We start from the raw sequence: 22745 nt of genomic DNA, 5'->3' as shown, positions 1-22745 counted from the left end.
GGGCGGGGGGGCACTCACACACACGGTACAACTGAAGGGGGGGTTTAAAAACGGGGGGTGAGAGAGAGAATAAAAGCAGCACAACAGATGGGTGGGGAGGATGGGAAGGGTATTCCAAAGAGAGCAAAGGCAGTTTTCCTTCGGACTACTCAGCCTCAGGCTCACTGAACACTGCCCTCTCTCAGGCCCCCACCCACCCATGCCCTTACAAAGCTGGCCAACTTGGTCCCAGCATGCAGCAGCAAGAGCAGCAGCGAAGGGGAATCAGAGGAAGGCAGCAGCCGGGTGCAAGAAGTGGTGCCGTGGAGGCCGTACAGGATGTGGGAGGGACCGTAGCCCCTGAGCTTTGGCGCTCCCTTAGGCAGCGCATGTCCGCCGGGCCAAGTTCCCCTCCTGGTCCGCGCTGATTTTACTGGTAGCTGGGTGAGGGGGGCAGAGAGGTGGGCTGCACGAATGCGCATCGACGACTCAGCAGTAAGGAAGAGCCCAGGCAAGCATGCTTCCTACCTTTGTGTGTGTGTGCAGGAAACCAGGAAAGCCAGACTCCACGTGCAGCCTGGCAGAACTAAGGGCTGCTTGGAGCTGAGGGTGGGGCTTCACTTCCAGGAGGAAGCAAGCCCCCACCCTAACTTCCCTCCCTCCCTCCCGGTCCCAACCCAGTCGCTGAACATAGTTTCAGAATGGGGTGGGGAGAGCAAGGGTGGCTGGAGCCAGTTGCCCCCGAGGGAGGCTGATCCCCTTCCTAAAAATTTCGGGGGAAGGCTGACACCCCCCCGCCCACGAAGTTTATGCCTATGATGTGTCTTCTAGAACACATTTTCCTGTGCTCTGCAAAGCAACAAGTGTGTCTTTTGTAGAAATGTGTCCACCATTTTTGGCATTTTAGTTATATTATCCCTAGTAATAAGCAAAAAGAACTTGATGTTCCTAGGAAACTGTTTGAAAACCAGTATATTTGATTGTCACTTTAGCATGTAGTGCTACTTGATCGATAATATTTTCTGACCGCACATGATCTAGACATGAAATGGAATAGTATTTGATCATCTGTGAGATTTCATATTTAAAGCCTTTCAAAATACAAATAAAATTCCCACAGGTCTAAATTTTCTAATTTTGTAGTGAAAATGTTCCGATGCATGAGTTAATCTTAATTTCCATCCTGTTTTCAGTAACCTTCGATTTGATACAAAGATTTTTTCCCCCACGGGGTTATTTCTCTAAGAATCTTTGTATTGTAGCTATATCATGTCTAACAATGGATGACATTTTCTATGTTAATGAAAATTTATGTATTAAAATATTCAGCAACACAAATAAATTCCAGTTTATTCCTTATGAGAATGAGTCTGATTCATCCTTGGCCTTCTGTGTGCCCTAGAGATATGAAGGGATGGGGAAAATGGTGGGGTGTTATGTTCTCCCTCTGAGGTGGGGGACATCTCCATGGGTTATTCCCATCATTCCTTTAGGGAGGCAGGAAACACATCCCCCCCCTCCTCTTGGCACCTTGGGAATAGCCCAGCCCCTCAGTTCTATTCCTGCCTCTTAGGGAGTAGCAGCTAGGGTCAAGGCTCTGCCTTTCTGACTGTTCTTTGGCATGTTTTTCCCCTCTCTGAACTATTTTTCTCCTTCCCGATCTCCATCTAACCTTTCTTCTAAACTCCTTTCCTTCTGGCTCTGTTCTCCGGTGAGAGTCAAGAAGCGGCGAGGGAGCTTCATTGAAGACGTGTGTGAGTGCAATCGGCTGCATGGAAGATGGCAGTGACAGCAGAGCACTCTGACGGCTTCTCCTCAGCTGAGGAAGACGCTATTGCCACCGCCGCGGCCCACTGTGGGTCCAACTTGCCCTCCGGGCTTGATTGTGTCTCCCAGACGATCCTGGCAGAGGCGGCAGCACTGACGCGGCATGCTCAGAAGCGCTTCCGATCGCCTGAAGACCCGGAACCCGCCAAAATTGGGTGGGCAAAGACGTACGGTGGCCATTTTTGATCGGCACCGCAAGGCTCCGGCAGCTATCCTGATCCTCTGCTGGGTACTTCGAAGACGGACGGTAGCAGTAAGACCCCCGATACGCATCTCCCTGGGTCTGATTCACTTCCCGGGGGGGGGGGGGTACCTGGCAATCCTGGGGCCCTGATTAATCCCTCCGAACTGATGCAGATGTTCTGGCAGGTCATGCAGGAGGGGATATCTACTCTTTGTTTCCATGGTGGCCCTGACTGGTCAAGGTGGTTCTCCTAATCCTCCACCCCAATGTCCAGCCCCCTGGCCTACAAAGGCAGCACAGAAAGCGATCCCTGGCTCTTTTACAACACACTGGGGGGGACGCTGGGAGGAAGTGGGGGATGCTTCTTCTGTTTCCATGGTTGAAGATAGGGAAGAAGGTGAATTTCTTTCTGATGAGGATGCGGAAGAATTGAAAATGCCTGAACAAGTCTCATTCCAAAGGGCTTTCAGAATTTTTTCCTCCAGAGGAACCTGTAGAACATGGGGTCTTTCCTTTCCCAGAATACTTTGAGACACAGCTGAAGATGGCATGGGACAGACCTTCAGCCAATAGGCAGTTTCCTGCTTTCGTCAAAAAGCTATATGCTTTAACCTCATATGCAAATGAGCTGTTACAGGTTCCACCAGTTGATGGTCCCGTAGCAGCTATTCAGTCCACCGGATTAGTTTCTGAGGATGGACATGGCTCTATATGTGATCCCATAGATAAGAAGGTGGATGCTACGCTTAAGAGAATCTATGAAGCCATCACCATGATAGTGAGAGCAGCTGCCACCGCCACTTCCAGTACTGCACACTCCCATTCGGCCTTTCTACAGCTCCCAGAGTGTTTTCCAAGCTCCTCATCAATCTGGTGGTCCACCTCAGGAAACAGGGGATTCACATTCATCCCTACTTGGACGACCTGCTGGTGAGAGGCAAGAATTTGGACTTGGCCGTTCAGAATACCAGACGCACGTTGCAGTGTCTACAAGAGCAGGGGTTTGTAATCAACTTCCCCAAGAGTTGCCTACAACTACATGTCGCATCGAACATCTGGGTGCAGTTATAGACACATTGCGCAACTCTCTCTTTCTGCCACTAGACAAGGCTATCAAGATCCAAGACATGGCAGTCTCGGCGATACAGAGTTCCTCGATCACTTTGATGTCTCTGGTCGTTGGGCCTCATGATTTCTTGCATAGATCTAGCTCTTGCATAGATCTAGCCAACATTCCAGGTCGCTACAGCGATTCCTAAGACCTTATCAATGCCAGATTATGGAATGCAAGACGTGAACCTACGAATCCCGGCACAAGTCAAGTCCAGTCTGCTATGGTGGACGAGTATGCAGAATCTGAGGCAGGGCAAAGTGTACTACGCCCCATCACCCAAAGAAATATACACAGATGCCAGTCTTATGGGCTGGGGTGCCATCCTGGAGGAGATTCCTGTCCAAGGCTGTTGGACCAGGGATGAACAACAACTACCCATCAATCTCCTAGAGTTGAGGGCGATTCGTCATGCTCTGAGTCACTTCAGCCAGGCAACGCAGGGTCAACACGTCTTGGTCCAGACGGACAACATCTCAGCCAAGGCATATCTCAACAACCAGGGAGGATCGAAGTCCTCCCATCTCCACCGAGAGGCGATGCAGATCCTCACCTGGGCCGAGAGGAATGTAGCGTCCATCCGCGCTGAACACGTGAAAGGAGCAGTCAACATCCAGGCGGACTGGCTCAGTCGGGAGACCATTCTCGAAGGGGAATGGACTCTTCACAAAAGATTGTTCAACCTCATCGTGAGTCATCTGGGAAGTCCAGTAGTGGACCTCTTTGCATCTGCAGAGAACCATCAGGTACCTCACTTCTTTTCGAGATATCATCACCGAGAGGCGGAGGCGATGGATGTTCTCACTGCTCCATGGCCCCAGGGTCTTCTTTACTCCTTTCCTCCGATTCCCCTGATCCCAAGGATCATTCACAGAATTCGAGAGGAAAGGGCATAAGTTATTCTGGTGGCACCCCTGTGGGCACGACGTCCTTGGTACTCTGCGCTGACAGAGTTGGCCATTCTTCCACCGCTACCTCTGCTGAAAGCTCCGGACGTGCTTCTGCAGGGACCGATCTGGCATCCCCATCCGGAGTGGCTCTGTCTAACCGCTTGGAGGTTGAGCGGCTGCAACTCTCCCAGTTAGGTTATCCACCTCAGGTGTTGGACAATATATTAGCTTCCCGGAGACAATCCACCATCCGGATCTATAACACAACCTGGAAGGCCTTTGTCAGATAGTGCAGATGGAAGAAGGTGACAGCTCTATCTCCTTCTGTGGCATCGGTCCTGTCATTTCTCCAAGACAGGTTAGATTCTGGGTTGAAGGTGGTGACTCTTCGCAGGCACACGGTGGCGCGTGGAGGCCGTACAGGATGTGGGAGGGACTGTAGCCCCTGAGCTTTGGCGCTCCCTTTGGCACTCGACCTGCCAGACGGTGGCGTTATCCACAGTTCTTCCATTGATGGGAGGATACAAGCTGACGCGACATCCGCATGTCCAGTTGTTTCTGCAGGGAGCCTCAGTCAAGTCTCCTCCACAGATCCACCGCTTTGTTACCTGGAAATTGCACACGGTCCTTACGGCTCTCACCAAGCCTCCCTTCAAACCCCTTAGGGAGGTAACCTTCAGATGACTCAGAATGAAAGTAATATTTCTGGTGGCCATAACTTCAGCACGACGAGTCTCAGAGATTAACGCCTTCTCTGTAAAATCCACACTTACGTATATTTTACAGGGACAAGGTTTTCCTAAGGACTGATCCCACCTTTCAGCCGAAGGTGTCATCGCTGTTTCATCGATCTCAGGAGTTGTATCTTCCTACCTTCTGTCCTAAGCCTAGTCACCCCAAGGAGGTTCTTTGGCACACGTTGGATGTCCAACGTGCCCTGAAGATCTATGTTGCCAGAACGGAAACGATCAGAAAGATGGACTTCATGTTCATTAACATAGCTCCACCAAGACGGGGTGACAAGATGTCCAAGACATCTATCAGCACCGTTCTCAGGTCTTGCATTGCAGAAGCATATAAGGCAACGGGATTGGAAGCAACTAAAGGAGTTACGACACATTCTCTGCGAAGTGTGTCAACTAATGCAGCACTGTACAATCGGGCAACAGTGGATGAAGTATGTCGAGCTGCAACCTGGACTTCCATTTCCACATTTGTCCGGCACTATAGATTGAATGTGTTCGCCTTGGCGGATGCAGCGTTTGGAAGAAGAGTTCTCCAGCACATTCTGACGCCCGTGGACGATGATGAGGACCCACCCATTTAAGGGGACACTGCTCTGGGAGGTCCCATGGAGATGTCCTCCACCTCAGAGGGAGAACAACCATTGGTACTTACCGTGAAGGGTCCATCTCCTCTGAGGTCAGGAGGACATTTCGGCCCTCCCGTTCTTAATCATCGTCTCTTTCTTCTTGCTGGAGCTATTTTCTTCTTCCTCAAACTTATCTTCTCTTACTGTTATGCCACCTCTCTCTACAGCGAGTATGTGTGGTAATGTATTATAGTTCACATTTATTACATGGTGGAAGTTAATTGTTGTTATACAGGGAAGTTATCTAAAAGTTCTACTGCTTGTGGAGTCCCAGAACTGAGGAGCTGGGCTATTCTCAAGGTACCAAGAGGAAGGGGAAAAAAGTGTTTCCTGCCTCCCTAAAGGAATGATGGGAATAACCCATGGAGATGTCCTCCTGACCTCAGAGGAGAAGGACCCTTCACGGTAAGTACCAATGGGTCGTTTTCTTCAGAACTTGTATCAGTTTAATTGAAAAACAGAAATTTTGGAGAGTGTTGAAGCTGCCATCTTGTTTGCTTATGACCAAAAGTAATGGCCCCACCTATGCAGATTTGCTGCATGTGGGCAGGACACTTATGTGCACACAAGTTGTATAAGACCAATCCAATCTTTATTAAAATTGTCATAGAACAACACAAGTCACAGTTCACATACATCATGAAAAAAATATAGGCATAATACAGTGGGTAAACACACAAGCTGTATATATGCACGGTTACATCCTTGTAATAAGGAATACTATTTTTTTCATGCGGTGGAAGGAAGCTATTGGAAGCTAGACAGGACTGGTACTTGGCTGGGCAACCACCAAGGAAGACTGTACAGAGGAACGCAATGGCAAATAGTCTCAGCTTCTCACTTGCTCCCGAGCCCCTTGCTGAGGTCACCATAAGTCAGCTGCAGCTTGATGGCACTGCTTTTTTCATGGCATCTGATCATGGGGAGGGAAACCCTGCATTTGCACAACTCTGCACACTTACCCAGAGGTCTAGGGGCTGGCCGGGAGGCTTTGGCGATGTTGGGGGTGAAGGACCCGCCTCACACCCACCATTAGCCAGACAATTAGCCAAGACCAGGCTGGGAAGCTGCAGCAATGTTGGCAGAACAAGAAAGTCCTTCCTCATACCTCATACCTATATGGCCCAGCAGAACAGTGTTGGAGGGCCACTGCAGCCCAGAAGCAGTGGTATCAGCCAGCGAAGGTGGGCAGGGTGAGTCTAGGCAGATTCACCTTCCAGAAGCAGCCTGAGCAGGGGGAGCAAGAACAGCTGGCCAGGTTGACATAGCCATCACAAGCCAAGGGGACTGGAGCAGGCTGGGACAGGAGCCACAGAAGGGGGCTGGAAACAGGCAGAGGGAGGGGATCATGATTTCCTGGAAGCAGCATCAGCCAGGAGGGAAACCCAGAGGAAGTCCCATTGGCTCAGAAACTTGGAATGAACCTTCCCCCACCTCTAGTTGGTGGGCACTGGCAGAGCCCATGGTGGCCCCGCTTCCAGGCAGGCCTTTATTAGGCGCAACCCCAAGGCAGTCTGGGATGACAGGCTCAACCACACTTAAAGGTGGACCAAGAGCTGCAGTGAGAGGGCTAACGGTGTTGTCCCCCCCCCCCAATTCTCTTTGGTGAGATGCGTGTGGATTGTGCTAAATAAAGGAGGAGGCTGGAGGGCACATCCACTCTGAACTCTGACCTCCCCATGACAAACATTTTCACATGCATATATTATGTGTGTGTGTGGGGGGGGGCAAATGCTCCTAGTTAGGGACAGTGAGAATGCATATTGTGCATACAGGGCTTTGATTTTGTGCTCTTAAATTGCCTATCACTGTGTCTGTCAATCTGTGGTCCAGGAATATAATTTGCTGTTGAGAAAGCTCTCTCTCTCTGACAGATATACACCTAGTAGCCCTTAGTGCTACAGCAAAGTACTTCATGCAAACCGTCTTTGGTGTCTGCTGATAAGCTTTGGCTGGTGCAGAATGTCGTGGTTAGATGAGCTAATAGATTACCATAGATTTCTCTGGTAATCTGTTAGCTCATTCTGACTCTAAACAATTGTGTTAGAGAAGACATTGAGTTGATTGCTTCATGGGCAGTCTTTGTTAATGTTGCAAAGTGTAGTTAAATTAATTGGTAATGTATCTGGTCTGCAAAGTATGTTCCTTGGATCTAGGTGTAAGATTCACAGTGGTTCTGTTGCAGTTTCATGACTGGGAATTCCTTCTCTTGGATATTTCTCAATCTGATCTATCTCAGTTATTTCCCTGGATGCGCTGTAATTTTTGTGTGTGTGCTAGGATTAAAACAGGGTAATTTTTAACTGTCTTTGGATACAGTACTTTGTTTCTTTGCCTTTGTGTTGTCTGTATGTGTTCTCAACATGTTTTTTTAGGTGGTAAGATGTCATGTTTCAAGACCTGCAGTGTGTGCTGTTAGGTAATATGCTACCATTGCTTTCCCCTCCTCTATACATCCCCAAACACTGACTCTAAAGAAAAACTACAAAAATTATGTATCCAAATTGTAACAGAAGTTGTCATGTCTATTCTAATAAAGACTGGATGAGCAGTCTAATAATAAAGTCCATTTTTGTACAAATTCATTTGTAGAATTTCTTACCTGTCTAGCATGTATCTTAACAACAAGCTTATTCATTTCAGCAGCATCCAATATCTTGGTGAGCCATTTCTGCACTACTATTTTCATTTTGGATGGAGTTGTAGAAAATTGTAGAACACTGTGTGTGAATTTTGAACTGGTTTTATTTCTTAATAATTTTTCTAGGTTTTATGTTTGAAGCAGTTTACAATAAAATATCAGTTACTCCGTGTAATCTGCTGAGTCCAAGTGAGAAAGGACTATAAATGATGTAAAAATAAATAATTAAAATTAACTTCAAGAAAACACAGAAGGAAAAAAATACCTGTTGGTTAGTGTGTGTACATACAAATATGCAGATGGACATGATCTTTTTTTAGTCTGTACTCATCATATGTTATGGAATATATAATAATTCTTGCACAGGGACTTAGCAGTTTCTTATAGGGAGATACCTTAAAATAGAAAAGAGTTCCTATGCATTGCTCGCTAGAATGATCTAATTCTAGTGCATTATCTTCTCTGCCTCCTTAATGTAGGCAGAAGAATGATACAGTTAACCTGGGGGTTGTGGCTTTTCATGACTTTTCACAAGAAATCAGTATTTATAGTAGATAACAGGGTTGTGTTTGAGGGAATGGTCAGCATTGTCTATATCGTTGTTCTATAAACTTGACAAATAGAACTTCATGGCTAGGACTTGTTTTTTCCTTCATTTTCCCTGCCTTCATGTATGGCTTTTGGTTTTATAATACCAAGTATTGTCTATTTATTTTGATATATTTAAATAACTCTTTTGTGAGGTATTTTTTATTATTTTAAATTTGTGTATTGTATGTTTGAGGTTACTTTCTTTACAGAGAACGTGTACTCTAATATCTCTGAGCTTATGTTTGTATACTGTATAATGGAGAAACTATTAAACTACAACTTATGCAAATTTTCCATGTTTTGAAGGAACACATGTAAATAATGTGTGGATAATTTAAATTACAAACAATAAAGACTTGTTTCACCTCCCATTCAGCTATCTACATTGGTAAATAGAGAACCAGGAAGCAGAAGAAATATTGCAGCAATGTATGAAGGATTGTAGGTAGAGTTAACTTTTGTTTAATTTGTGTGTGTTGGTTTATGCAATATTCAAGACTTACCCATCAAGCAGTTCATGTAAAATTAAAGAGAAATATATGTAAATTGCTTGTATAGTTTTGTCTCTTAATTCAGCAGTTGCCTTTAACAATAAAGAATAGTATCAGCAGGTGAAAATCTTATTACCATATAGTTACCAAAGGCTTGTCTTCTTTCTCAGAATGCTTTTCAGTTCCTTGCAGTGATAACCTTCTGCCTCAGCCATCTGTTAAAAGGTTGAAAACACTTTTAGATATTTCAGGTATACATGATGAAAACAAATGACTATAGCTATTCATATAAGGTTTTGCAGCTCTTTCATGTGTTCTTGAACTTCTTCCATTTTACTAATGTTACATGAATAATTCTTCGGTTGTTCTCTTGTTCTACTAATTAAATTAGAAGAATGAGAGAAGAACTTTAAATCTTGTATAAAGCAAACTCAGAGCAAGTAAGTCTGCTTGGAAGTTTCAACTTTTTTCTTGGAAAACAGATGCAGAAATACTAAAGTTCTAACTAAATGTAGCATGTAAACACATACAATATTACTTTGGCAGCCTGTCCAACTAGGCAGGGGAGGAGTGTTTAGTGCTTTTCCTGCCACTTTTCACATCACCTTTTGCACCCCCTTTCACAGTCATGGCACAGAGGGATTCATTCACAATTAGGAGGGGCGGGAGGGCATAAAATGTGGGTCCTCAGCTGAGGAACCCACTAGCCAAGCCTCTCTGCTTGGTGTGAGCAGAGGGATGAGTGGCTCAGAGCACTGAGTCCACCAAGACCCCCAAACCCCAGCAGAGAAGAGGAATCACAATCAAAATGTGGGTCCTCAGCCAAGGAACCCACTAGCTAAGCCCATCTGCTTGGCGAGAGCAGAGAGACAGGATGGCTTGGAGCCTTGAGTCCACCTAACACCAAAACCCCAGCAGGGGAGAGGAGTTCCCAATCAAGGGGGAATGTGCTGTGCTGGTTTGCTTTTAAGAATCATAGAATCATAGAATGTAGAGTTGGAAGGGACCTTGCACGTCATCTAGTCCAACCCCCTGCACTCTGCAGGAGCATAGCCGAAAGATAGCCCTACAACATACCCGAAAGATGGTCGTCCAGCCTCCGCTTGAAAATGTCCAGCAAAGGAGCATCCACCACCTCCTGAGGCAGACTGTTCCACTGCTCAACCACTCTTACAGTTAGGACGTTTTTCCTGATATTTACCCGGTAACCACTCCCTTGTAATTTCTACCCATTAGATCTAGTCTTGCAATCCGGAGCAAGAGTGAATAGATCTGCTCCATCTTCTACATGACAGACCTTCAAATACTTGAAGACTGCAATCATGTCCCCTCTAAGCCTTCTCTTTCCCAAGCTAAACATACCCAACTCTTTCAGCCTTTCCTCATAAGACTTGGATTCCAACCCTCTCACCATCCTGGTTGCCCTCTTCTGGACATGCTCGACCTTGTCAACATCCTTCCTAAAATGTGGTGCCCAAAACTGGACACAGTACTCCAGGTGAGGCCTGACCATAGCAGAATAGAGTGGAACTACCACCTCCCTTGATCTGGACACAATGCTTCTGTTAATGCATCCTACGATTGCATTAGCTTTCTTCACAGCCACATCGCACTGCAGGCTCATGTTTAGCTTGGCCTAGGACTGAGCCCTGTGGCACTCCACTCAAGGTTTCCCTCCATGTAGACGCCGAGCCATTTATGAGCACTCGTTGGGTACGATTTTTCAACCAACCATGAATCCATCCAACGGTTGCACCATCCAGCCGACACTTAACTAGCTTATCCTCAAGGATATCATGAGAAACTTTGTCAAATGCTTTACCGAAATCTAGATACACTATATCCACAGCATTACCAGAGTCAACCATTTTAGTAACTCTGTCAAAAAAGGAGATAAGGTTGGTCTGGCATGACTTATTCTTGATAAACCCATGCTGGCTACTACCAATTAACTCATTCCGTTCAAGGTGCTCACAGACAGAGCGTTTAATAATCTGCTCTAGAATTTTCCCAGGTATTGATGTCAAACTGACAGGCCTGTAATTTCACGGGTCCGTCTTTTCCCCCTTCTTGAAGATCGGGACAACATTAGCTCTTCTCCAGTCTTCTGGCACAACACCAGTACTCCAGGACATCTCAAAGATTAGAGCCAGAGGTTCTAAGGAGTTCACTGCCTCTCTCTCTAACGACAAACAGCTGAGAGAAAAGAGGCTGCAGACCTGAGAGCACATATATAGCCTTCTGATCCTATAGAGCAGAGTGGGAACTCTGTTATTGGCAGCCAACAGTGCCTGTTAAGCTGTGGAGGGCCTTGTTGTGCTTTGGTGTTTCCAAGGCTGGAGAATTTTGCCCCCTTATTGCCATGAAGTTTTTTTAAATAGTTCAGTTGAGCTGAGACTGGAAAGTGTAATGATTTGTGAATCACTACAGATAGCACCACATTTCATGAAATGTTCATGCCGGGCACACTTCCATGAATATTGCTTCGTGAACCACAAAACGGACCAAAATTCGTGATGAACTTTAGTTTGTGAACTGGTTCATGCCCATCCATCTTTCTCTTGAGGCTGTTACAGGACTGTAGCCAGTGGTGGGGCTTTAGGGGCTGAGCCCCCAAGCGGATTTCCAAAGCCCCCTTTTACAATATCCCCAATCTCCCCCTTTCTCTTTAATTAGATTCAACCGTGTGGTGCCACACCGGCCCAGTTTGAATAGTTTGTTCCTGGCTTCCTTCCTCCTTTCTTCCGCTTTGGATTGGCTGGCGCAGCCTGTAAAGTGCAGCCACGTGGCCAATCAAAGGAGGAAGTTAATGCTTTCCAGTTCCTTGGGAATTTACAGCAAGTCAGCCTGCACAAGAGAGGAGGTTGCCCCCCAGGCAGTCTGTGAGAAGGAGGAGGAAGTGCCTGAAGAGAAAGCAAAAGCTGGCAATGCGAGGTGGTGGCTGCAGCAGCTTACAGTCATAATGAGGCTTTATGTGCAGCCCCAGACAACTTCTCCATGTTGCCACCGCTGCCTGTCAGGGCTTGGGTTGAGAGCAGGCTGGAAAGAAGAAGAGAAGATTGGATTTATACTCCACCCTTCACTTGGCGTTTCAGAGCGGCTTACAAACTCCTTTCCCTTCCCCTCCCCACAACGGACACCCTGTGAGGTAGGTTGGGCTGAGAGAGCTCTTTCCAGAATTGCCCTTGAGAGAACAGCTCTGACAGAACTATGGCTTGCCCAAGGTCATCCAGCAGCTGCAAGTGGAGGAGTGGGGAATCAAACCTGGTTCTCCCAGATTAGAGGCCACACACTGATCTTGGCACGATCGATATTCCACACTCAGAAATGGTAGCATATCTTCCTTTTCTTAGTCTCCAGCCGGTGACAGCTTCCCAGACTTATGTCTTGCTCTCTCCCTGCAGCCTTCTGACCCCCGGCGGCCTGAATACACATGTGTACATACCTAAGCAGGCCTGCCATGATCTGCCCATGGTGCCTTTCTCTACAAAAAAGAGCAGATCCCAGCTGAGCAGGGGGGATGGTTAAGTGGGGTGCGTGCACGCATGCTTGCCTGTGAGTGTCTGTAGCAATCTTGGATCTTGTTACTACATCTTATCTCCTGATCCCCTTTTCATTCAAGTGCTTTCCAAGGGGCCCCACCCACTCCTAACCCTTAGGCACAACCACACATTTTGTCCCTTCCTCCTCTAGCCGAGTAACCCTTGACTAGAATCGCCCTCACAGGGAAGTGGAGAAAAGGGAAATGATGCTCCATGGGCTGGGTTGGATGAGACAGAGGGACCCCACCCTCCTTTCAAACACTACACGTATTTTGGCTGGCAACTTGGGCTTTCCCTCAGTAAAACAGGAAGAGGTTCTCAACGACCCATTGGGAAGCAGCTAACCGATGTGTGGGGTGGGGTGGGGGAGAAAGAATGGGCTAATCCTTCTTCCTCCCCTGCTTGGAGTGGTAGCCATGTTCCAGATATTGATGCAACCCTTTCCTCTCCCCCTCCCTGCTCAGGTTTCTATATTTTACTAGCCTGATACCCGTGCTTCGCTGCGGTATTTCAGTTCTGTAAATCCACTTATAATACCGATGATGTGAAATTTGAAATGTGACATTTGTTGTAGGACTTCTAACGGAGAAGATTGTAGTGTAAGAAATGAAGTGAGACATACATACTTTTTTCTCCTCTATTGAAGGACCCCTCTCTAGACCACATTGGTGGTTCTGCCCTCAGGTGCTTGGATCACCAGGCTGCTTGATGAGCTCACTCTGGAGCAGGCCACATAGAACTGTCCATTTAAGAAGCAGTCGTCTGTTAAGTCAATTCCTGCCACCTTCCACGAAAGTGATGGCCTCTCTACTTGTGTTCCTAGATTGTTTTGCTCATATGGAGACTGTTGTTCTGAGCACCTCAGGGTGATCTTGCTGGTACTTGGCTTGTGCAGCTCAGTGCACTGCAGGAGTACTATGTGCAAATGTCTTTGCTGCATTCCTAAGTTGCCTCCTCCTTGTAGCGTTGGTGTATCTGGCTCGACCTTTGCCAGGAGCTTTCTTGGGGGCAGTAAGAGGTGAGAGGTGTGAGGGGGAGTTGGTGTGAGGGAGTGGTGATGTGGTGCACATATCTTCAGGTTCATGAGGGAGGCATGCATTGAATGGCTCCTAGAAATGTTCTTTACTATCTCCCCATAAACATTCATACCCTGGCCTTGCTCCTACACCTGACAGACACTGGCCTGTCTGGTGTTGAGGGGGGGGGATTGTATTTAAAGACATCAGGGAGGCTGGGCCAGCAGCAGTGCTAAGGCAGTCCCGCTGAGCAAATCTCCTGGTGGGGCCTGGAGAGAAGGAGGACTTTCCTCTGTGCAAACTCTGGCCCATAGAATTCATGCATGAATATACATACACATACACATACATACATAAGGGAGCCAGAAACGCCTTTACCCGAACTCAAGTCTCATGGTGTCTTTAAATTATATTCAGAGATTTGGGGAAAAGGCGATGGATGCATCGATAATATGCAGGCATATATATAAGTCCTGGATCCCCCCCCCCCAGCTCACCACCTTCGGGGGGGGGAGCGCAAGAGAGAAATCTATTAACTCCCCCGCCGCGGTAGCCTCCCCACCCCCGTGTCTCCTCCCCCGCCGCCCTGGTTTTGCACTGTACGTTTGGTGCTTTCTGAACTCCTGACGCTTTGCTACATTGCTCTCTCGCGCTCACATCAGGGGTGTTCGAGCAGCTTAGACGGAGAATTGGAGACAAGCAGTGCAAAACCACGGGCGCTGCCCAAGCAGATGGGGATACAGCTGCCCTCCCTCACCCCAAAAGTTGGGCGAAGCAGAAGGGCGGGTTCGGGGGGAGGGTGGGAGTGGAGGATGGAGAGGGAGGATGGTGGGCTGGCAGAGGAACAAAGGCAAGGGGGGAGGGCGCCTTCTGACCGGGAGGGGGGCTGCCGGCTCCCCCGAGCATGACGCTGCTGCTGCTGCTGCTGTTGTGCCCAGCGCTAATGGAGCCCTTTCCAGGTAGGAAAGGTAGCCTGGTAGGACTCGGGGGGGAAAGAAGTGGTAGGGCTTTTGGTGGGGATGGGGGCTTTTGGTGGGGGGGCGGTGCACTTTGGTGCCCCTAAGGGCCAGGCCGCTCTAAGCGAATGCCTAGTTCGCCTAGTTCGCGAGCTGGCCCTAGTAGGAGGTGGGGGGGAGTGTCTTGGAGGCCATCAGAGAGGCTGGGCCAGCAGTGTTCAATGAAGATTGATATGCCACAACTACATATATGTTTTTAAGAGAAGAAATTGTTTGTTGAAAGATAGCGTTCTCAAATGTGGAGGACTTCTGCTGTTGTATCCTAGGGAGGACTGCATACACTAGAATGGCATTCCCAAAATGAACTTGCTATTCAGTTTTAAGTAAAACCGTTTTAAGTCACTGAACTTCTGTGTTGCTGCTAATAGTTAACTACTGGTTCTGAATAAATGTAGGTCATTCTTGTGCCATTCCCTGGAGTCCTGCCCAGGCAAATAGATGTCATTTTCTTCTTTTTATTTCTTGTGCATTGATTATGTGTGCTTTCTCTCCTTTCCACTAACGTTGCATAGGCATGACAAGATATACTACCCTCTCTCTGAATGCCTTTGGGACTAGGAGGGAGGAAGATAGGGAGAGGTAAGGAAGCAAATCAGCAAGAAAGGTCATTCTTTTCCCTTTCGTATACCTTTCCAGTATTCTGAGTGGCTTCTGAATTTATAGAGGCCGTCCTCTACTATACAAAGTATCCTGGAATCCACATTCAAAAGTGTGTGTAGATGAGGACTTGGTCTGGCAAAAGAACTGGCTGTAATGGGCAATGAAAGCCAAGCTATTGAACCAAGTGGAGATACGTGCTCTGACAAACAAAAAAAATGCAGTGACAATTCCAACACCCACTGATTGTATGAACAAACCAAAAATTGACCGAGAGACATGGCTTCAGTTTAGCAGTGATGACTGCAGTTCTTTGCAAGTGGCAATCAGGCTTTTGCAGGAAACTTGGAGATAAATAATGCATATTCATTTAGTAGCCAATAATTGGATAATTCCCATAACACCTCCATTAATTAAGCAACTTATTTCTACAGAGTTCATAATTTGAAAAACTACTTTTATAATGAACAAAGTCACTTGAACCTATCTTTGGATACACAAAATAAACATCACACACTTTTCTAAGAAATAATTGCCACCTAAAATTAACTAAATAAAAATAATCTAATGATGACTTTACCATATCAAAAGATTTTATGATGTACTCCATATTTGTTTCTGTTGTTGCAATGCAGAGATTCAATGCCTGTTCAGTGCTCATTATTGCTTGTTCTGTAAAAGGCCTCTATTATTTTCCTCTCAGCCTTGTCATGGTTTTGGGGACGACTGAAAGTATGTTGTGGGCTGTTACGTGGGTCTGCTGACTGGTACATTCTGATATTCAAATTCTCTGAAGATGGCACACCACTTTGAAAAACTTAATGAAGAGACCTTCAATATTTGTTGTCCCCCTTTTGTAGCAGTTTTGTTGTTGTCTCTTAATTTTCCTATTTATTTTATCCCACCTATTCTCCAAGGAGCATACATTAGTCTCCCCTCTTCCATTTCTGTCCCAACAACCCTGTCAGGTAGGCTAAACAGTGTGTGTGACTTGCCCAGGGTCACCCGGCAAGCTCATTTTGCATAGTGGGGATTTTAATGTGGATATCAAAGATCCTTATCCAACACTTTAACCGCTGTACCAAGTTATACCGCACTACACAAAATTGAAGTGCTTTATTCCATGTCCTTGCTAGAGCGTTTTTGCTGCCTTTTCCAATATGGGCTTGAACATGAGAGTCATATTCATTACCAGACAACCTGGGCTTGGCAGCAGCATCTACAGCCATAGATGTTTATGTCACTCTTTCTGGATTTCACTTAGTAGTTCTAAACAACCATCTTCTGTGAAACCTCTAATCTTTTCACGCTACAAAATCAGACAGACTATATATATAGGTATTTTCTTATAGTATTCTCAGGTAGGTGAATACCAGACTTGAATGCCTGAACTTTCTTCCATCTGAAAAACTATATGAAGACTTCTTTCAGTGTGAGAACAAAATGAAAAGCTGCAGTAGGCAGGAAGGAACAAACGCACAAACTTAGCAAGATTCCAGTAGTTGCTTGGCCAGAAAAACTGGTTCCGTGTCTTGAACAATTGAATCAACCAGCTGTTCTCTTGCCACTAGATGGAAAGTCTGCAGTTTCATAAATGAAATTAATTGACTGGAAAGCATGAAAGGTGGAATGGTTGAGAGAACATGCCTATCACACTTGACTTAAGAAAATGCTAATCTGTGCAAAGAACTCACTGCAGAAATGCTTAAGATGAAATAGATCCTGATGTGGTTTGCTGTCTGTGGTGAACTTGTATTGCATTACATTATGTCAGTTATCCACATATTATATCTGACAAAGAGAGCTTTGTAGGGTTGCCAGACCTCTGGTCCGTTCAGGGGTTCCCCCTCCTCCCCACCACCAGCCAGTTGGCCAGTGGGGGGGAACCCTACCTGCAAATGCCCCTACATGCAGCATGCTGTGATATCGCACAGTGCCACTCTAGTTTTTGGGCAAAACTCTATGGTAAAATCAAGCTCAAACCATAGAACTTTGCCAAAAACTAGAGTGCCACCATTTGGTGTCGGCGACACAATGATGTCACTTATGGGTGCCATCATTGCGCCGTGCATACTTGCACGCGGGGCAGAAGCTCCAGGAAAGGCCCATCGATCTCCCTGCTGACAGAAAGGTAGCACCTGGCAAAGCTTTTACCCCAAATATCTCGTTTATCTCAAAGGTACTATTGAACTAAAATCTAGCTCATATATGTTGCTTAATTTTTTATTAAAACTTTGCTTTTAAAATTTGTTTACCAAGTAGAAGGTAAAATAAACATATTAATCAGGTCATACTATACTTAAGAGTGTTACATAATTTTTCTGGGAAACCCACATTACTGCTTGTAACTTTAAAATGTGGAACATTGAAACTTCTCTGATCTCAGTCCCTCTCTTGTCGTGATGACTGCACACTTCTTCAGTTGGTCATTTAGTGTTTCCCAGTGAACTAGGATCGATCGATATACCTTTTTGTATCGAGAGCTGCTGTTTTTGTAGTGTTTTGTTTCTATATAACCAACCTCTACTCAGAATTCGGGTGGGATAGCCATGTTAGCTTGCTGCAGCAAAACCAAAAAGAATCTGTAAAACTAGTGCCATCAGACACCCCTTTGTTTCTCCTCATAATGAAATCCTCCGTTCAGTTTGTGGATTCACAACTTAATTTCTGCAGCAATTGAGAAGTGGTGTTTTGTTCTGACAGGGCTCATTTGGTAGCTACGATGCTAGCAAAACTTCACTTGGTGAAAAGAGCAAGAGTCCAATAGCACCTTAAAGACTAACAAAATATGTGGCAGGGTATGAGCTTTCATGAGTCACTGCTCACTTCTTCAGATACAGCTAGAATGGGAGTCCATCTGTTCTGTTTATTGGAAAGTGGAGTGGTTTCAGATGCCTAATGACATTAGCAAGCAAATGACAATAGCAGGTGAATGACAATAGCAGGAGTAGTGATGGATTTAGGTGAGATATGCAGAGGGGTAATAGGCGTGGAGAAATCAGCATTGGTAATGAGACAGAAAACCTAGGTCTCCATTCAATCCAGGAGGATGCATTGTCTTGAGAGCTTTATTATCAATTGCAGTTCAGCAGTCTCTTGTTGAATTTCACTTCTTGAATTTCTGTTTATCTTGCTGCTGCTAAAGATGCATGAAGTCCTCAGGGGAAAAATATGGTAAGACCGCCCACATGCCTATGTCTGTAAGACAGATAAGAAAAACCTTTCACTATTGTTCAGACAAAATTACATTTTCCAGTATTGATTCACTTTAGCAGTATATACAGATTAAATTCAAAAACAAACCAAGTTGTAAATTAGAATTTTAATGAATGGTATGGACCGCAATGGCTCAGAGGTTAAGACGCTGAGCTGCAGACTGGAAGGTCTATAGTTCAGCAGTTCAAGACCCTAGTGCCGTGTGATGGAGTGAGCTCTCATCTCTGGCCCCAGGTCCTGCCAACCTAGCAGCTCGAAAGCAAAAAATTGCAAGTAAATAAATAGGTACCACTTCAGTGGGAAGGTAACAGCATTCTGTACACCTTGGCGTTTAGTTATGCCGGCCACATGACCACGGAAACTGGCTCTTCGGCTTGGAAACAGAGATGAGCACCGCCCCCTAGAGTTGGATTCGACTAGCTTTCGAGCAAGGGAAACTTTTACCTTTTATTTACCTAAGTGGGCATACTAAGACATAAATCCTTCTGAAATCAGTGGAACCCACAAGGTCAGAGTGAAGACTTCTGTTTGATGCTTTATTATTAGTAGTAGTAGAAGTAGTCGTATAGTATTCTCTTTGTCCTGTCCACTTTTTTTATTCTGGCACAACCAACTTATTTTATTAGTAAGACAATTTTGTTTAGAAATGGTTTCATTAGGGTCCCTCAGAGGTTGAGAAAGGCCCGAACCACTTCTGCCAGACTCAGTCCAGCTTCTGGTGTCGCTACAGCTGACGGAGGAAGATATAAATTCATAGTGGGCACTATAAACAGCATGGCCCAGTAAAGGGACACAAGTTTAAAATTGTATGTTAAACATTTTCTTCTTTCAATCTTGTCAGTGTATCTCTGACTGTATGTATAACCTCATTTGAAGATGATGTGAAGAGCCTAAATGTAATGTGAGGCCCTGGGCTAAATGGCCCTCTTGACTGTTCCCATGATAAATCCTTGGTCTCATCACAACTGGTGCAGGGTTTGGTTGTTCACAATTTATATGAACTTTCTGTAGCTCCTGTGATGAATGGAAACATGGAGTTAAGGAAATGAAGAATTCAGAAGGTTTCTTGTTTAGTGCTTTTGTTGAGAAAATGCTCAGTACTTCTATAATTATAACTATGTTGTATTGTTTACTGTAAGCATAGCTTTGTGTGGATAAATATAGATTAATAGAAGCTGAACAGTTATGAGCTAACTGGGCCTGTGCCCAAGATAATAAAATATTGACAGACTGAGTTTTGCATAATAGCATTCTAGCTTTGCCTGTGATTTCCCCCAGATATATGCCTATGATTTTCCCCACATACACAACTGGAAGATGTTAGTACAATAGATGAAACTGAGTTTGCTTTTCTAGTACGTCTCCTTTCTTTGATAATACATATCTCAGTCTATGAATTTTGGACCTTGAACTTTGCAAGTCAATTTTTCTCTCTTTTTTTCTATTTCCAGGTTAGCACTGTATGTATATGAATATCTGCTCCATGTAGGAGCACAGAAATCCGCTCAGACATTCTTATCAGAGGTATGTTTCCTATTGCCTTTATCTCTTCAACAACTTTAAATAAACAGTACTACACCTGATGCAAAAGATTTAAACCAGCCTTGTAGACTATGACTATAGTTCAGCTATTGTCAATCACAATTTATATGGACTTTGCTGTCTGTTTTGTTCTATGTATATCTGTTGTATATAAATGTCATCAGTTCATAAACTCAAAGTGATTAACAAGAAAATATTCTAAACAGATTTGCAATTACAAAGCTTCAAAGTATAATCAGTCAATATCCCCAATTACAAAACTTAAAAGCACCAAATGTTTGAATGTACGGACAAATCATAATAAAGAATATATGTGATTGGTGTCCTCCGATGCCGGGAGAAGTCTGTTTTGTGAAAGTCACGGATTAATTTCCTGGAAGAAGAGATTACACGAAACGAGAGAAATTACCGGGACCTCATTGGATGAAAATAGCACAGAGCATGAGAAATTTAGTGGACTGTTTTATTCTAGAGGAGAAGGAAAAAACCACAGACCACGAGAAATTTATGGACTGTTTTGTTCCAGAGGGACCGTTGTCTGACTTCAGAGGATTATACTTATGGACAGTGTATACTAAGTGCACAAGTGTACTGTATATTGAGGAATTGCTGGATTATGCTTCGAAGTTTTGTAACTAGGAATATTGATTAGTTATACTTTGAAGCTTTGTAATTGGAGATGTGCTTAGAATGCTTTCTTATTAATCACTTTGAGTTTATGAATTGATGAAATTTATATATAACAGATACACATAGAACAAAATGATTACCTGGAAGCAACATTTCCTCACCACAGATGACTAGCTGAAGGTTTGTTTTCAAGCCTAACTGAAGCAAAATTGAAAGAATTCTGGTAGTTGATAATCAGATTAAATTAGATTCCCCCCCCCCCCATCCAAAGTAACATAGTTTTTGCAGGATTGATAACAAATAGCTGTGTCAAAAATGTAGCAATCCTGTTGATTTGGTCTCTGTTTTTTCAGTATCATTGAATATATTCCCTGGATAGCAACCCTAATTCCTAGCATTAACATCCCTGCCAACAAATCGAGTAGGTACACAGTTCTTTTGGGGGATAGGTGTGTCTATGTAATTTTCCGTCCATCTCTACCCTCCCCACATGTAGAACTTTTATTATAACAAATAATATATTGTCTAATGTGAACTTCTCACATTATATTACTTTTAATTTGGAGTAGGAGAAACTAAGGTGAATATGTCCAAATATCAGTATTGCAGAAGCGACAGGCTAAAAGCCATTTATCAGCACTGAATTCAACTAATTACTGTCAATGTCACTTTTCTGTGGATTTTACAACCAGAATCACTGATCTTCTCTCAAGACTTCCTCTTCCCATATGCCCTCTTTTTCCATTGACAGTGTCAACATCCATTCTGTAGAATGAGCTTGAAGCCTTGGTTTTCTCTTCAACTTGGGCATCGAAAAGTCTCCTACTCTGTCCTTTCTCCATGTTTCCCTTTTATTTGTGGACTTACCTCCCAGAATGCATGTGTGATGTCACTGCTCTCACATCTTCCAACTCTTAGAATCCTATCTTTAGCACACTCTCTTAGTTAGTGCTCTTCCCTGATTAAACTAAGCCTAAATACATGTTACTAGGATAAAGCATATTTTCCCCATGTTTATGTGTTCTTTTACCCTCTCTGGTTACCTTTGTTGTGTCTCTTATGCCTAATTTTAGCTTGTAAATTTGTAAGTTCCTTGGAAAGGATTGTATCTACTTTCACCCTGTAAAGTGCTGGCCACATTTTTGATACTACATAAATAAAAATAATAAAAATTATGTTGACTTTTAAAGGGAAAGCCACTCCTAAATTTCATTAACTGTTGCTTCAGTGAAAAGGATGTTCTGTGTAGCCAGAACAGTAGTGTAGTCTTCACTTTTGGCCAAGATGATTAATTTGGATGGTGGGAGGTAGAATTTAATCTGCAATTCAAGATTAAGTTGTGGAATTGGCAATTATAAGCATGCTAATTGCCATTAGTTTATATGGTGTCTAAAAGAGTATAGACAAATTATAGGGGAACAGGTTGGTCAAAAGCTAGCAGGTATCATTATTTATTTATTTATTTTATTGGATTTGTATCCCGCTCTCCCTGTGTCCAGGCTCATGATAACATCAGGGTAACATCATGATTAAAAACATTCTAATACATGAATACAATAAAAGACCTAATAATCTTCCTTATAAATAAAAGCCGAATGGTGGTGGCACTTCTCTAGAACATTCCACACGCTCCAAAATCAGATTGCTCTCTGATCTGTCATTCAGAGGGTCTCCGTATCCACTGGCTGCTTTGCCTGAGTCCTGCCTCCAACATTCTAAACATTTTGCTGTTCCTCCCCCCCCCCATAGCCAGTCAGAACACAGAGGTTATTTGCATATGCAGCCTCATTGGCCTTTGCCTCAGAACACAGAGGTCGTTTGCATATGCGACTTGATTGGCTTTTGCCTCTAACATTCTAAACAGTTTTCTGTTCTGAGGTAAAATGTGTCCAATCTTCAGGTGAGGGCTGGAGATCCCTCAGAATTACAACTGCTTTCCAGATGGCAGAGATCAGTTCCCCTGGAGAAAATGGTGGGCTCTGTATCCTTATATGCTGCTGAGGTGGCCCCCGTATGACAGCCAATGTGATGTAGCAGTCAGGGCTTCAGAGCACGGGAGAGGCTGCAGGTGTGTGTGGGGGGGTGGAAAGCTGAAGCTGA

At 44.7% G+C, this 22745-nt stretch overlaps 1 protein-coding gene across 2 annotated transcripts in view; it reads left to right on the top strand.

Moving 5' to 3' along the window:
* Positions 1 to 22745, top strand: part of SSBP2 (single-stranded DNA binding protein 2) — a 180922-nt gene that overhangs the window by 38957 nt on the left and 119220 nt on the right. For both annotated transcript variants that reach the window (XM_015423307.1, XM_015423299.1), the window contains exon 2: positions 19925 to 19997. In XM_015423307.1, coding sequence (XP_015278793.1) covers positions 19925 to 19997 — 73 coding nt within the window. The remainder of the gene's footprint in view (positions 1 to 19924; positions 19998 to 22745) is intronic.

This window comes from Gekko japonicus, unplaced genomic scaffold, assembly GCF_001447785.1.
Source record: "Gekko japonicus isolate JY-2015 unplaced genomic scaffold, Gekko_japonicus_V1.1 scaffold1376, whole genome shotgun sequence".
Taxonomy (NCBI): Eukaryota; Metazoa; Chordata; class Lepidosauria; order Squamata; family Gekkonidae; genus Gekko; species Gekko japonicus.
The sequence above is the reverse complement of the archived record's forward strand: the minus strand, read 5'-3'. Positions and strand labels throughout refer to the sequence as shown.